The sequence below is a fragment of the Chlorocebus sabaeus genome, chromosome 11 (genome assembly GCF_047675955.1).
Source record: "Chlorocebus sabaeus isolate Y175 chromosome 11, mChlSab1.0.hap1, whole genome shotgun sequence".
Taxonomy (NCBI): domain Eukaryota; kingdom Metazoa; phylum Chordata; class Mammalia; order Primates; family Cercopithecidae; genus Chlorocebus; species Chlorocebus sabaeus.
In genome coordinates, this window is record NC_132914.1 from 28,525,090 (window position 1) to 28,541,467 (window position 16,378).

Below are 16,378 nucleotides of genomic sequence, written 5' to 3' on the forward strand. Positions count from 1 at the left end.
TTGGAAAACCTCTAAGCAATTCACATATACTTAAAAGTAATGATTTTCAGCAGTGGCTCATGCCTGTAATCCCAGCACTTTGGGAGGCCAAGGCAGGTGGATCACCTGAGGTCAGGAGTTCGAGACCAGCCTGGCCAACATGGTGAAACCCTGTCTCTACTAAAAAATACAAAAATTAGCTGGGCATGGTGGCAGGCACCTTAATCCCAGCTACTTGGGAGGCAGAGGCAGGAGAATCGTTTGAACCTGGGAGGTGGAGGTTGCAGTGAGCCAAGATGAAGCCACTGCACTCAAACCTGGGGGACGAGAGCGAGACTCCTCTCAAAAAAAAAAAAAAGTAACTACTTTCTAAATGTATGTACAAAAATGTATAAAGACAACTTACTAAATTATTTCTGTAAATATAATACAGAAATAGGGTTTAATAATACAAAAATTTAATAATACAAAAATTAGGGTAATTTAAATCTTGCCTCCCCCCACCCACCACCCCCTGCTTCAAATAGCATGGGTTTTGGCCAGGCACAGTGGCTCACGCCTGTAATCCCAACACTTTGGGAGGCCGAGGTGGGTGGATCATGAGGTCAAGAGTTTGAGGCCAGCCTGGCTAACATGGTGAAAACCCATCTCTACTAAAAATACAGAAATTAGCTGGGCATGGTGATGGGTGCCTGTAATCCCAGCTACTCGGAAGGGTGAGGCAGGAGAATCACTTGAACCCGGGAGGCAGAGGTTGCGGTGAGCCGAGATCGCGCCATTGCATTCCAACCTGGGTGACAAGAGCAAGACTCCATCTCAAAAAAAAAAAAAAAAAAAAAAAAAAGCGTTTTTTTTTTCCCCTAATGTATTAGGGAAGAAATTAAAGAAATGTATAACAATTTTATGAATTATTACAAATTAAGGTAAATTGAATTTTTTTTTTTTTTGAGACAGAGTCTTACTCTGTTGCCCAGGCTGAAGTGCTGAGGCGTGATCTTGGCTCACTGCAACCTCTGCCTCCTAGGCAGCCTCAACCTCCCAGGCTCAAGCAATCCTCCAATGCAGTCGTCCAAGTAGCTGGGACTACAGGTGTGTGCCACAATGCCTGGCTAATTTTTTAATTGATTATTTATTTAAGACAAAGCCTTACTGTTGCCCAGGCTGGAGTGAGGTGGCACATTCATGGCTCACTGCAGCCTTGACCTCCAGAGCTCAAGTGATCCTCCCACCACAGCCTCCCAAGTAGCTGAAACTACAGGGACACACCACAACACCCAGCTCATTTTTTTTTTCTTTTTTTCTTTTTCTTTTTTTTTTTTTTTTTTTTTGAGATAGAGTCTCACTCTGTCATCCAGGCTGGAGTGCAGTGGTGTGATCTCAGCTCACTGCAACCTCCACCTCCCGGGTTCAAGGGATTCTCCTGTCTCGGCCTCCCGAGTAACTGGGACTACAGACCTGTGCCACCACGCCCGGCTAGTTTTTTGTATTTTCAGTAGAGAGGGGATTTCACTGTGTTAGCCAAGATGGTCTCAATCTCCTGACCTCAGGTGGTCCACCCGCCTCGGCCTCCCAAAGTGCTGGGATTACAGGCGTGAGCCACTGCACCCAGCCAATTTTTTTATTTTTTGTAGAGACGGGTTCTTGCCATGTTGCTCAGGCTAGTCTCAAGCTCCTAGGTTCGAGCGATCCTCCTGCCTCAACCTCCCATAGTGCTTGGATTATAGGTATGAGCCATCATGCCTGGCCTTTTGATTAAATTTTAAAATCAGACTTTTAATTGTGGTTAGTATTCAACTGCAAGAGATTTTATATTTTTCTTTTCTATTAAAAGAAACAGTCATTCTCTTTTTCTACCCAGTATTAATACCAGGGAAAGAAAAGCCACTGGACTTAGAAAAATTTGGGTTTTCTTTTTCTTTTGAAATCAAATGTTTTATTTTTATGGCTTTAGGGGTATAAGTGCAGTTGTGTTACATGAATGTATTGTGTAGTGGTGAAATCTGGACATTTAGTGTACCCATGGGCAATTTGTTTTAACATACGAGGGAACAGTACTATTTTATAAGTGTTATAAATAGGATTTCCCCTTATTTATTCTTTTTTTTTTTTTTTTTTTCCCCAACAGAGTCTCACTGTTGCCCAGGCTGCAGTGCAGTGGCGCAATCTCAGCTCATTGCAACCTCTACCTCCCAGGTTCAAGTGATTCTCCTACCTCATCCTCCCAAGTAGCTGGGATTATAGGCACGTGCCACCCATGCTCGGCTAATTTTTGTATTTTTAGTAGAGACAGGTTTTTGCCATGTTGGCCAGGCTGGTCTCGAACTCCTGACCTCAGGTGATCCTCCCACCTCGACCTCCCAAAGTGCTGAGATTACAGGCGTGAGCCACTGTGCCCAGCCCCTCATTTATTATTTATGCTTATTAGCTATCTTTTAATATCTGTTCTCACATTAAAAACAGGTTTCGGGAATGAGAAGAGGGGCCTAAAAAGCTTAAGTTTATTAGAGACTTGAACTACAGTATTCCACACTTAAAAGTCTTCTAAGATTTAGGGGGTAGATCTGGTGTAAGATTTGAACAGAACTGAAACACCCAGAGCTAATCTTTACACCTAGGAAAACAGAATGTATACAAGTGAGGGCTGTAACTAAAATAAAACTCCCAAGCTTTATTCAACAGAAATCAACACAGAAAGCTCAAAGAGCGCCGTAGCACAATTACTGAAAGGAAGATGAAGATGGGTTGGAATTGAGAAGGATTAATCAATTGAAAGTAGAAAGCTAGATTAAGGTCAGGAGGCATTTGCTTATGCATTAGTAACTGTTAGTAACTGTGTTATTTTGCTCAAATTACTACATGGTCGTATTACTATACGTGACAATAATTTGACCTTGACTGGGAGGCAAATATGATGATATTGTGGTGTTTTCTTCCTGGTATTGTTTTTTTTTGTGGTTTTTGGGAAAACATACACTTAGTCTAACAGTGATTTTCAACATGGACTTGAACCAGACTGCCTGTGTTTAATTAAGTCCTGACTTCACTACTTAATGCTTGTGTGTCTTTAGAGAAGATGCTTAACCTCTCTTCACCTCAGTTGCCTCATCTGTAAAATGTGATAATAGTATCATGGTTAACAGCAGGATACCCACCTCTCAGGGTTGGAAGGATTCAGTGAGTTCATGCCCCTAAAGCACTCAAACAGTGTGTCTCATTCAGTAACAACTGTAAGGATCAGAATTTTGCAACTCTGGCAGAGGGAACAGTACTCAAAAAATAGAAATAACAACAAAAAAAGCAGTTATGTTTATCAAGCGTTAGCCTTTTTTTTTTTTTTTTTTTTTTTTTTTTCACAGATTGGTAGGAGTGGGCATCCTATTTTTTCTTTTGAGACAGGGTCTGGCTCTGTTGCCCAGGCTGGAGTGCAGTGGTGCAATCACTGCTCACTGCGGCAGCAGTCCTGTCACCTCAGCCTCCTGAGTAGCTGGGACCACAGGTGCATCATGTTGCCCCATGTGCTATTTTTTAAAATTTTTTATTTTATAGAGACAGGGTCTCACTATGTTGCCCAGGCTGGTCTCCAACTCCTGGGCTCAAGTAATTCTTCTGCCTTGGCCTCCCAAAGTGTTGGGATTACAGGTATGAACCACCACGCCCAGCCCAATTTTTTTTTTCACTAAACTGCCCTTTCTTACACAAAACTAAAAATGATATCCTTTAAAGCATATAATCTTGCTACAGCTTTTACTATGAAGAGTTCTCCTTCACATGGTTACGATTTTTAATTTGCTAGGATCCTGATTTTCTCTGTCTCAGTTTATAGTGGCCCTGCTGCTTTCCACAGCATCCAGATGCCAGGATGACTATACAATAGCCAAGGAAGATGACAGAGGTGCAAAGGGCCACAGAAACCAGCCAAGCCTTTGAAGTCACAGATACCTCATCTTCATTCACAGATGTGTGGTTTCTGTTGTTGTATCCTTTGGTTTTATTCAGTAATTGTTTACTACTGTTGAGTAGGGGTGGAATAGGCATATGAGAAAGTTTTGTGTCTATGGGTACAAAGAAAGGAGAAATAGTCTTATTATCTGGATTGCTGATGAAATCAGTATTTGGTGACACCATATTTATCTTTGTGGTAATGGAGTCATTCAGGGAAGTAAATCTTGCCCAAAAATCTGTGGTTAATTCCTTGGAATAACTGGTACTGTTTGTGTTTACAACCAAATCTTGATGCGTGGTTGAGGATGGAGCCTCTGTGGATGGCAGCATACCATTTATCATGGTGGTTTGTTTATCTAAATTCATAGCTTTTAGAATCCTTAGTCTGTCCCATCTCTTGGATGAAGAACGAGTATTGAGATATGTGGAAGATTGTCCAAAAACCAGCAAATCTGGATCTATACCTGAAAAATAAATAAGGCATCATTCATTTTATTTTTACTTTCAAAACAAAAACCTTAAAGCACAGTTTGGAAAAGGGATTGGCTTTTGCTACTATGAGTTACTGAACAAAGCTAAATTCACGTTCTACTACCACATTCTTCTCAAAGGTTTCCAAACATACTGGCTACATTTGAATTTATCTTTACTTTCTAAAACACTTTTTTTTAAATGAACAAATTTGACTACACCCAAGGAGAAGGCTTTGTGTCTGTCAGGGTTTTTGTACAATAGTGAGTGTTACTTTGAGAGCTGTAGAAACAGTAACCAGTTGAGATACAATATAGCGTTTATTATTTATTTATTTATTTTTTGAGACAGGGTCTTGCCCTATCACCCAGGCTGGAGTGCAGTGGTGCGGTCTCAGCTCACTGTAACCTCTGCCTCCCGGGCTCAAGCAATCCTCTCACCTCAGTCTCCTGAGTAACTAGGATTACAGGCGTGCGCCACCATGCCCAGCTAATTTTTGTTTTTTTTGTTTTTTGTTTTTTTTTGTAGAGATGGAGTTTCGCCATGTTGCCCAGACTGGTCTTGAACTTGTTAGCTAAAGCGATCCGCCCGCCTCGGCCTCCCAAAGTACTGGGATTATAGGCAGGAGCCACCGCACCCAGCAATATAGTGTCTTTAAATCAAGTTAAGCAAAATAGGGCCTGAGAAGGGTGACTGTAAGCAAAATCATGAGCAAAGCCTTAAGTCTCATCCCTTTTTGACCTGTGAGGGTCTTGCTTTGTCTTTAGTATTTTCTCCCTTATATACTAACTCCTTTCCCTGTAACTTCGGACATGAACAAATACTGCTTTGTCTTTATAGGAGAAGAGAAAAAACTGTCCACATCTTTCCAGTGGTCCCTGCTGGTGACTTCTCTCTGTCTCTCTCTCTCTCCCCCTCCCTTCCTCTTTCCGCGCGCAAACATGCCAGCATCCATTGCTTCTGAGGTAGTCAATTGTTCCCTTACTTCCTGATCACTCACGTCACCTTGCTTTGGCTTCTCTATTGTCCTTGATGCTACCAGCCACCTTCTTGAATTCTTCTCCCATGACTCCCTGGACCTTGGACCCCCTTGGCATTTTCCCCCACAGCCTCTCATTTTCACTTTCTTTTGCTGGTTCTCTTGTACAATCTCATTGCTTGTGTGGTTTCCATAGTCTTCAGTCCTTGGTTTTCAGATGTATTTTCTCTTCACCGCCCCCTCCCCTCCAACACACACAAAGAGATCATGCTCAATTGGCACCACTACATCAATGGCATTGAAACCCATATCACTATGTTTTCCCCTCTTTCTTAAGTTCTGATCTCATTTATCCAGTCTTCTATTGAAGGTTTCCATCTGGACCTCTTACATCATCTCTTAATATGCCCAAAGCCAAAATTATTACCTCTGCCTCCTTGTCTCTTTCATTGGCATCATCATCCTTCCATCACCCACACTGAAATCTGCACTGTAAGCTGATTTTTTTTTTTAAGAGACAGCTGTCAGTCAGGCTGGAGTGTGATCGTGCAATCATAACTAACTGTAACCTTGAGCTCTTGGGCTCAAGTGATCCTTCCACCTCAGCCTCATGAGTACCTGGGACCAACCACAGGCACACACCACCTTGCCTGGCTAATTTTTTTTTTGTAGAGACGGGGGTCTCTCTGTGTTGTTCAGGTTGGTCTCGAATTCCTGGGCTCAAGCGATCCTCCTGCCTCAGCCTCCCAAAGTGCTGGAATTACCGGCGTGAGTCACTGCACTTGGGCCTGCAAAGTGATTTTGACTCCACTCACTTCATTTCCTTTCATTAAAAAGGTGACTAAGTCCTTATTCAACCTTCCCAATGCTCTGGTAATTATCCCTTCTCTTCATTTCAACTACAGTCACTTTGTGCAGACTTTAATGCTTCCCTGACTAGATTTTCTAATCTGTACTGCATGTAAGTGTGGACTAGGACAAATAGATATCACTTCCCATGTTTTTTCATTAAATGCCCTTGTTGTCTGTTTCAGACAAAGTCAAACCAAAACTCTACTCTGTCCATGGCCCTTATGATACCTGTCCCTACCTTATCTTAGCCATATTTTCATTGCAACTACATGTCTCCTTATTGTGTCCAGACCTGTTTGCTTACTGTCTTGTGGCATAATATAGAACTCATCTTCTTCTGCCTGCCTTCTTCCATGAGCCTCCTCTGAATACACTGACTTTCATTGGCCTCTCCTTCTTTGAAACTTTGCACTGAGACGGCTTCACACATTTCTGTATTTAGTTGTGTCTTAACACTAATTGTAAGATCTGTCACATCTACTAGATTATAAAGGAGATTGAGCGCAGAGATATGGCTGCGATCTTCCACAGTGTTGATTCTAGCCTGGAGCATCAGGTGTTCAATACATACAAATTGATAAGAAATGTATCTCCTTTGCATTTTGATGGCAAAAATCTCTTCTTTTATGGTCACGAATTTACACCCTGAGATTACATAAATGGGCACAAAACACTTATATTTCTAAAATAAAATACACCGGTTATCTTGGGACCAATGATATGCTAATGTATGTTAGCACACGGTGGTAAGTTTCCCTGAACGTGACATCCCTCTTTTCAGAATCCTGTATGCAGTGTCCATTGGCCCTCAGAACTGCCATTTAGCATGTTCTTTATCTCCTAGTGGCACCCTCAGCCACTGCAGGAGAAACGCTTCTTTTTTTTTTTTTTTTTTTTTTTTTTTTTTTTTTGAGACGGAGTCTTGGTCTGTCACCGGGCTGGAGTGCAATGGTACGATCTCAGCTCCCCGCAACCTCCATCTCCCAGGTTCAAGTGATTCTCCTGCCTCAGTCTCCTGAGTAGCTGTGACTACAGGCACATGCCACCATGCACAGCTAATTTTTGTATTTTTGGTAGAGACAGGGTTTCACCATGTTGGCTGGGATGGTCTCGATCTCTTGACCTCGTGATCTGCCCGCCTTGGCCTCCCAAAGTGCTGGGATAACAGGCATGAGCCACCGTGCCCGGCCGAGAAACACTTCCTTTAGCTTTGCTAAGAGTTCTTGAGATTCATGAAATACAGTGGGTAAGCTCTTGTTCAATCATGTATGATTTATAATCTGGAGTGAACTAATTGCTGAACACATTAAACTGAAGAGAATTTTCTTTCAGTTTTCTGTCCTAGATATGCAAAATTTTTCCAAAGTTCACTAGAAATTAATGATTCTAGGGCCTCACATATGACTGTTGCCAGCCAGTTTCTCAGCTATATGCCTCTATTAGAGTATTGCCAGCATTCTTTAAAAGTCTTGAAATATGTAATCATTACCATCTGTTATGTTGTACAAAATGGCACTGGTTCCAGGCTCTAATATGCAGCTCTCCAGTGTTGGGCAGTGAACATGGAGGCAGTTGATATTGTCATGAATAGGATCGTGGTAGAAGACAGCCAGGTTACAGGAAACTGAAAGGGAAACAAGCAAAGTACATCTGTGGATGGTCTCAATTTCCACCAGTTTCATGAACTCTGAGTAACTTATATTTGTTTCAGGAATACTGGATTAACAGTATTTTTCAGGGCAATATGCAGACATTTTGCAGAACATTTATAAACTATTGTAACTGCTTCTGTGAATATGGAAAATACTTAAAAAAAAATTTTTTTTTGAGACAGGGTCTCACTCTGTCACTCAGGCTGGAGTGCAGTGGTGCGATTACAGCTCAGTGCAGCCTAGACCTTCCGGGTCCAAGCAATCCATCCACCTCAGTCTCCCAAATAGCTGAGACTAGAGGCCCACATCACCATGCTGGGCTAATTTTTGTATTTTTTGTAGAGGCAGAGTTTCACCATGTTGCCCGGACTTGTCTCAAACTCCGGAGCTCAAGCCATCTGCCTCCCGCAAAGCTGGAATTACAGGGAGGAGCCATCCCACCCAGCCAGAAAATGCCTTTTTAAAGAAAATACAGATTTTCTCAAAGTAATCTTTCATACTTTCCATCCCACACAGGATATTTGGAATCATTCATTATTTCCTGGTCCCAGAATTTTGTGTTCATGAAAAGTTAGATTAGCTACAAAAACCTCTGGGGGCCCGGCATGGTGGCTCATCCCTGTAACCCCACCACTTTGGGAGGCCGAGTGGGGCAGATCACCTGAGGTCAGGAGTTCGAGACCAGCCCTGACCAACATGGAGAAACCCCGTCTCTACTCAAAACACAAAATTAGCCAGGCATGGTGGTGCATTCCTGTAATCCCAGTTACTCGGGAGGCTGAGGCAGGAGAATTGCTTGAACCCGGGAGGTGGAGGTTTCAGAGAGCCGAGATCGCGCCATTGCATTCCAGCCTGGGCAACAAGAGCGAAACTCTGTCTCAAAAACAAAACAAAACAAAACAAAAAACCCTGGGCATTTACACATCAGGTTTCTAGGCACAGTGTCCTCTCAGAATGCTAAGGGGCTGGGGGTCACCAGAGAAAGAAATAGGAAAATACAAGGACAAATGCTGTAAAGAAGAAGAGGGAGTAGTGGGAAGGGCAAAAGAGTAATACCTGAACGGCCCAGATGGTGGAAAGGCCACAGGCTGTGTAAGCATCACCTTGCCCTGACTGCAGGTGTGCACTTTCCCCAGATACAAAACCACATCCAAGGAAAAGCCTAATCAGTGTCATTTAAAGAGGCAGGGACTGGACAGGCAGGGATGCTAGCAGGTAGAATTCTAGCAGGTGGGGACACACTACTGGCTCATGCTGTCTTTCCTTCTCTAAGTAAATTTGCTTTTAAAACATGCTCTCTGGCCAGGCACAGTGGCTCACACCTGTAATCTCAGCGCTTTGGGAGGCCAAGGTGGTGGATCACTTGAGGTCAGGAGTTCGAGACCAGCCTGGCCAACATGACAAAACATCGTCTCTACTAAAAAAAACAATGACAAATATTGGCTGGTCGTGGTGGCACACACCTGTAACCCCAGCTACTCAGGAGGCTGAGGCACGAGAATCACTTGAACCCAGGAGGCGGAGGTTGCAGTGAGCTGAGATCGCGCCACTGCACTCTGGCCTGGGCAAAAGAATAAGACTCTGTCTCAAAAAAAAAAAAAAAAAAAAAAAAAAAAAAAGAAGAAGAAAAAAAAGAAAAAGAAAATGTTCTCTGACAGAGGAAGAGAAGACTTAAAAAGAAAAAAATTTCCTTACTTCTGGAAAATCTAAAACAGATTTGTGTAATGCAAATCTTCAGTCTACCCTCACAAAAGTGCAACATAGATTTTACTTCTGCTACAGTGCAGTAGAGACCATGTGATATGAAATATCCATTGGCCAAAAGGTATCAACTTTTTTTTTTTTTTTTTTTTCCTCCAGTCACCCAGACCGGAGCGAAGTGGTGCAATCTCGGCTCAATGCAACTTCTGCCTCCTGGGTTCAAGTGATTCTCCTGCCTCAGCCTCCTGAGTAGCTGGGATTACAGGGGTGCACTACCACGCCTGGTTAATTTTTGTATTTTTGGTAGAGACGGATTTCATCATGTTGTCCAGGCTGCTCTCAAACTCCTAACCTCAAGTGATCTGCCTGCCTCGCCCTCCCAAAGTGCTGGGATTACAGGCATGAGCTACCCGCCAAGGTATCAACTTCTTTAATAAAATAAGATCACAGAGGGCTAGTGTCTGATCACCAGACCTCAAAGCATGCCTAAAGCTGTGGATCTGCTGCTTGCAGAACCTGTACTGCTTTTGTGTAAGGTGAACTGTGAGGAGTTACATCTCCATCGTTACTTCTAGGACATCCTCATGTTGCTGCACTCTATTTTTCCAGGAGAAAGAATAAGACAAAAATTAGTTAATAATACATTGCTGATACATTACACATTACAAATACATTCCCTGAGAACTGTGCTGTAAAGTTTAAGGGAAAGAAAAACTATTCAAACTTAAGACTTTTAAATTTCTGATGAGAAAGTAGTTGATTCTGTAGAGGACAATTTTGAAACGTGTTTTATATTCCTTGTAGACATTTCAGCATCCCAGCTCTGAGCAGGATTGTGGCATTTTAAAGTTATGGCTTCCAGCTAATAACTGGAATGTGCCTTCCTGTTTTTTCCTGTTCTGAAGGAAGAAAGTCACAACTGGGAAGTTACAGGGGCTCTAAAATCATGGGATTACCCTATATGCTTACAGTATCCCCGACAGTCCAAAGGCCAGAGCTTCTCTGCTGTGGAGTCAGGTAAATTCATGCTAAGGGAAAATGCAAAAAAATGTACTGCCCCTCCGCCGTCTCCTCTCAGTGAGGACTTACGGGAGTTAGAAGCATCTGGAAGGTGGAAATCTGGATTGGCTATCTTTTCAAAAAGATTTCCTCGTATTAAATTAATTATTGTAGCTCCAGTTTTCATCTCAAAAATCTTACATACATAACCTTCTATACACAAAAATCTTACATAATTGGGCAAGAGGCATTGGCAGTTAACAAGTTGATACGAAACCATGGAAAGAAAGTGTGGAACAACCAAGGGAATTATTTTAAAGTGCTGTGCTGCTTTTGCTGTTTCTTTTCAAGTAGCTTTAAAATCTTGGGAAAATGAAAAAGAAATGAAAGAAGTCTTTAGGCAATTATAACTGGAAATCCTGCAATAATAAAACAAACATTCCTAATTGCCGGTCTTGATCATATTATATGGATGAAGTCTACATGCAGATTCCATATGACAGACAAAACATTGATGAGGAATATTTGGAAATATGATTTTGGGGTGGGTATTTGACATATATCTCCCTATTTCTTTCAAAACATGAATCACACTCTAAATTCTTTTTTAATACATTCCACATTTGGTAAACCCAAGTCAGCACATTTTAGTTTAGCTTGTGTGTGTGTGTGTGTGTATGTGTGTGACAGAGTCACACCAGCATAAGCCCTCTGCTTTAACCTTTACAAGGAAAGCAATCTTTTTATTATTTATTTTTTTATTTTGAGACGGGAGTCTCACTGTGTTGCCCAGGCTGGAGTGCACTGGTGCAATCTTGGCTCACTGCAACCTCTGCCTCCCAGGTTCAAGCAATTCTCCTGACTCAATCTCCTGAGTAGCTGGGATTACAGGCACCTGCCACCATCGCTGGCTAATTTTTGTATTTTTAGTAGAGAGGGGGTTTCACTGTGTTGGCCAGGTTGGTCTCCAACTCCTGACCTCAGGTGATTCACCCACCTTGGCCTCCCAAAATTCTGAGATTACAGGCATGAGCCACCGCACCTGGCTCAGCACATAAAAAAAATTTGATATATGATACTAATATCACCAAAATGTACTTTGAAAGGGAAATTATAATAAATATTTGACTGGGTGCAGTGGTTCACATCTGTAATCCCAGCACTTTGGGAGGCTGAGACAGAAGGACCGCTTAAGTCCAGGAGTTCGAGACCAGCCTAGGCAACATAGTGAGATTCTGCCTTTAAAAATTTAAAATAAAGTGAGAAATAAATATTTTTAAAATCATATATATTTTGAGCTGTAAAAATATTGTAAATTAACCTTGGGGGAAATATTTTCCTTTAGCATTTTGGTGAAGAAAAGAGGATTCTGTTTCCTGTAGGTTCTATTGAATTCTGGGTCATTATTAGATATGTAAATAGAGCCTGCTCTGGCCCAGACTGTGAAATCAGTTTCAATGGCTCTCTTTCCTCTCCCTCTCTCTCCCACACCCCAGGGCATCTTCTCTAGTCCTTTACAACTGTTTACTGGCCTCTGCCTACAACTCCTCACTTAGGGCTTCATCTTTGGAAGTTTCGTCTTATTTTTGCCCTAGCATATCATGGATACTTACCATCCTTCCGAAGACAGCAGCTCCTACTGCACTTCTGGCCAGTGCTTTCAGAATAATACTTCAAGAACTGGGCTCCCAGCTTCTGAGACTCCTCCAGATTGATTAGAAGACCTGGGAAGCGACGGATCCAGCAATCTCTGTAAAAAACTGTGGGTGAGCAGAGAGAGTCTGACGTCCACCCCATGCTTAGGAGCAATATCACGTTAACTGCTACCACTGCCACGTGCATTTTTCCTGTATGAAGGAAGACTCGAAGATAAGTCTGATTTCCAGACAGAAGCTGAATACCGGAGTTTAGGACAGTCTCTGGAATGTCAGAGGTGTTAAGGGAGAGCTTCCTTGGAGCTTTTCTGGAGAGTCACTTTCTAGAAAAATAAGACCACTCTTTGACTGCATACTGATTTTTCTTTTCTTTCTTCCCGAGCCCCAGGTGAACATTTGATTTGCTGGCATTCTTTCTGAACACTTTCCAGGCTATTTCAATCCCCTGTCCCTTTAGCATCTTAAGACGTGCATTCTCTTTTCTGCTTTTCTTCTTTCTCTGAAAGTGAATAGTCACAGACACCTTTTGCTAAGTAAATATAAAGAAAAGTGGAAACCTTAGTCAAGAGGCTTTCTGAGGGAAACAATAAGTTAGTCACTTGACGTCAGATAAAGGAAGTATCCGTTTCATCATAAACAAGACATGATTTTGTGAGGGCACTTCTGTTTGATTTTTAAAGAACTTGTAACTGCAGGTTGTTTTTTAAAAAATCATCTATATTTCTTTGAATTTAAGTTCTGACATTCAGGTTCACTAAAAAAATTTTTTTGCACTGGTTTGGGTTTTCATTCTTACTTAAAAAAAACCTTGGCCAAGCACAGTGGCTCACACCTGTAATCTCAACACTTTGGGAGGCTGAGGTGGGAGATTGCTTGAGCCTGGGAGGTAGAGGTTGCAGTGAGCCGAGATGACACTACTGTACTCCAGCCTGGGTGACAGAGCGAGACCCTGTCTCAGAAAAACCAAACCAAACAAACAGAAAACACTAGGAAAATGGTGAAATGTTTTAAAAATTTCTAAATAGTAATAAAATCATTTCAATTGCAATGCCCAAACATTTGAAAAGGCAGTGAAAATGAACTCTTGCTTTTGTTAAAGTTATGGGATTCATATCCTGTGACATCCAAGGTGACAAATTAGTTCAAAGCATAAAACTGTTGCTTTTTTCTATCCAATTTTATATGAAGTATTAGTGATAATCAGCTTTTGGCACAAAGCACTCTACTGTTTCTTTTAAAAAAGAGAAGCTTTCTAATCTGTGATCTGTATTTCTTTTATACCTTTTTATACAATGACTCATTCACCTCCTTGACACAAAAATCGTTAGCATTCTTTGAACATTCATCTCTTCACCTGTTTCCTAATAATAGTCAGTCTAGTTGTTACATATCTTTTTATGTTTAGAAACATATAATAATTGATAATGAAAAGGAAAGTAGTTAAGACTGAATAGCTTTAAATATGAAACACTTCATTTTCTTCTGAGCAAAAATTATATTATGCACTAACTCCTAACCTTGCCTAAGCCACACAGAATACACAAAATGATAAATATTTCATTCTAATGAACTTCGTATAGAAAGCAAATTTCAGTTGCTTACCTGCAAAGACTCAGACGATTCCATCTGATCGAAGGGATAGGGAAGAGAGGTTTTATAATGGCAAAGGAAGGAAGAGAAAGGATGAGTAACAAAAAATTACTCTCAATATTTTATGAGATTCCATGGTGATTTCTCTTAGAAAATGCCCTCGAGACATAAACAGGAAAACTCTCTAATCTTATGATTAACTCTCTAATCTTATGATCTTCAAGTCTTTGAGTCATATTAAATATAGGTTCTTTTGTGTGTTACATAATTCCTTGAAGTTCTTGTGTTCCTTTCAGGGATAATGGAATGAGCCACAGTTGTTTAACCCTTTTGCTGTCAGATTATATTTAAATAAAGATCAAAGTTTCATTTTAAAGGATCTACAAGTCTTGGCCAGGTAGGGTGACTAATGCCTATAATCCCAGCACTGTGTAGGGAGGCTGAGGCAGGAGGATTGCTTGGGCCTAGGAGTTCGAGACCAGCCTGGGCAACATAGGGAGACAAGGTCTCTACTGAATGAATAAATAAATAAATAAATAAATAAATAAATAAATAAATAAAGCCCTGCAGGGGCTGGTGCTATTAAGAAACAAAAAAGCAAACAAACAAAGGACCTACAAGTCTCAATGTAAAAGCATGCTTTAAACTTTTTTAAACTTTTTTTTTGGAGATTGCATAAAGTCTGGAAATGGATAGTTTCTTGGGGCCAAGTATTTTAAAAAGAAATGGTAGAAACTGGAAGGCAGAGGTTGAGGGAGGCATCCATAACAATCTCAAAACTTGTCCCTGTGCACTGAAATTGCAGAAACCAGGAAGCAATGCAACTGAATCAAAAGTTGTTATAAGGCCTTGTTATCAAATACCTAGAACCACTACACTGTTGCAATGTGGAATACATTATATTTCTTTCCAATACGGTGCTCTTGCTCTGCAGAGGGGTTCACAAATGTGATATGTACTTTAAAAGTCACTTATCTCTCCCAACAGCCTGATTCAGTAGCTGTTGAGTGGAGAGTGGCCTTCTTATTTTTACAGGAGTCCCAGGTGATTTCCTAAGATGTTTGGGAAACACTGATATAGATAGATGACTGAAATAAATGGAAGTTTTACCTAAACAAGGAGGCTCAACTTGAATTAACTAGAGCCGTCTTAAGACCATGTACTACTTTTATCTCATTTAAATCACTCCATAAGCTTTGATGAAAGGAAGACACTTCAGTTTCGCTTGTTAAAAAACAGAAATAGGACAGGCGTGGTGGCTCACGCCTGTAATCCCAGCACTTTGGGAGGCTGAGATGGGCGGATCACTAGAGGTCAGGAGTTGGAGACAAATGTGGCCAATATGGTGAAACCTCATCACTACTAAAAATACAAAAATTAGCCGGGTGTGGTGGTGCATGCCTGTAATCGCAGCTACTCAGGAGGCTGAGGCAAGAGAATCACTTGAATCTGGGCAGTGGAGGTTGCAGTGAGCCAAGATCGCAACCCTGCACTCCAGCCTGGGAGACACAGCAAGGCTCTGTCTCAAAAAAAAAAAAAAAAAAAAAAAAAAAAAAAAAAAATCCAGAAATAAAGTTGTGTTAGGAATATTGAGAAACTGAAAAAAACAAAGAGAAATAATTTTTAAATGGTAGTGAAGTAATAGCATAGCTTTAGTAAATTCAAGACATTTGGAAAACAGTCGATATTTCACCTTTATTTATTTATTTATTTATTTACTTACTTACTTACTTACTTACTTACTTACTTACTTACCTACTTTTTGAGACTGAGTCTCACCCTGTGGCCCAGGCTTGAGGGCAGCGACGCAATCTTGGTTCACTGCAAGCTCCGCCTACCGGGTTCAAGCAATTCTTCCATCTCAGCGTCCCAAGCAGCTGGGATTACAAAAATGCAGCACCATGCCTGGCTAATTTTTGTATTTTTAATAGAGATGGGGTTTTACCATGTTGGCCAGGCTGCTCTTAAACTCCTGACCTTAAGTGATCTGCCTGCCTCAGCCTCCCAAATTGCTGGGATTACAGGCGTGAGCACCGTGCCTGGTCACCTTTATTTTAAAATTGCTAGTTGCTTTATTTACTTATGTTTCCGTTTCATTTGCTGATAAAATTAATAAAAATTATTTTTTAAAAATGGTACCTGAAAACTTTAAATGTTATTTTTTCTTTAAAAATGTTTTTGCTTCTATTAAATTGACATATGGTCACTTTAATTCAAATCATGTAGAAAAATACAAAAAGAGAAACTATTCAAGCACTTACCATCTTAATAAACATCTTTCTGGATATTGCCATTTGACATATGAACTGTCAAAATACAAAATTACAACAAATTTAGTTTAAAGATCTTAATTGACTTTTATTTGTGATTCCAGAATAGGGCAACATCTCATTCTATAAAATCCAATCAACTGAGCAGAGGAGGTGGCTTTGTTGATGGAAAAGACCTGAGGAAAGCAGAAATAGAAAATAAAAAGCAGGGGCCGGGCATGGTGGCTCACATCTGTAACCCCAGCACTTTGGGAGGCTGAGGCGGGTGGATCACGAGGTCAGGAGATC

At 41.0% G+C, this 16,378-nt stretch overlaps 1 protein-coding gene across 2 annotated transcripts; it reads right to left on the minus strand.

Annotated features, from left to right (window-relative positions):
- Positions 1 to 2,472: 2,472 nt before the first annotated feature.
- Positions 2,473 to 15,347, minus strand: MANSC4 (MANSC domain containing 4). Of its 2 annotated transcripts, XM_073020582.1 has the most exons (4): positions 13,833 to 15,347; positions 12,189 to 12,729; positions 7,713 to 7,847; positions 2,473 to 4,385 (listed from the first exon to the last, which is right to left on the minus strand). In XM_073020582.1, the coding sequence occupies exons 2-4, from the start codon at positions 12,415 to 12,417 to the stop codon at positions 3,769 to 3,771; spliced, it is 981 nt and encodes a 326-aa protein (XP_072876683.1). In that variant the 5' UTR covers positions 12,418 to 12,729; positions 13,833 to 15,347; the 3' UTR covers positions 2,473 to 3,768. The 2 variants fall into 2 exon arrangements, with proteins under 2 accessions (XP_072876683.1, XP_007966227.3); XM_007968036.3 differs by having other exon boundaries at positions 12,189 to 15,347.
- Between the last annotated feature and the right edge of the window lie 1,031 nt (positions 15,348 to 16,378).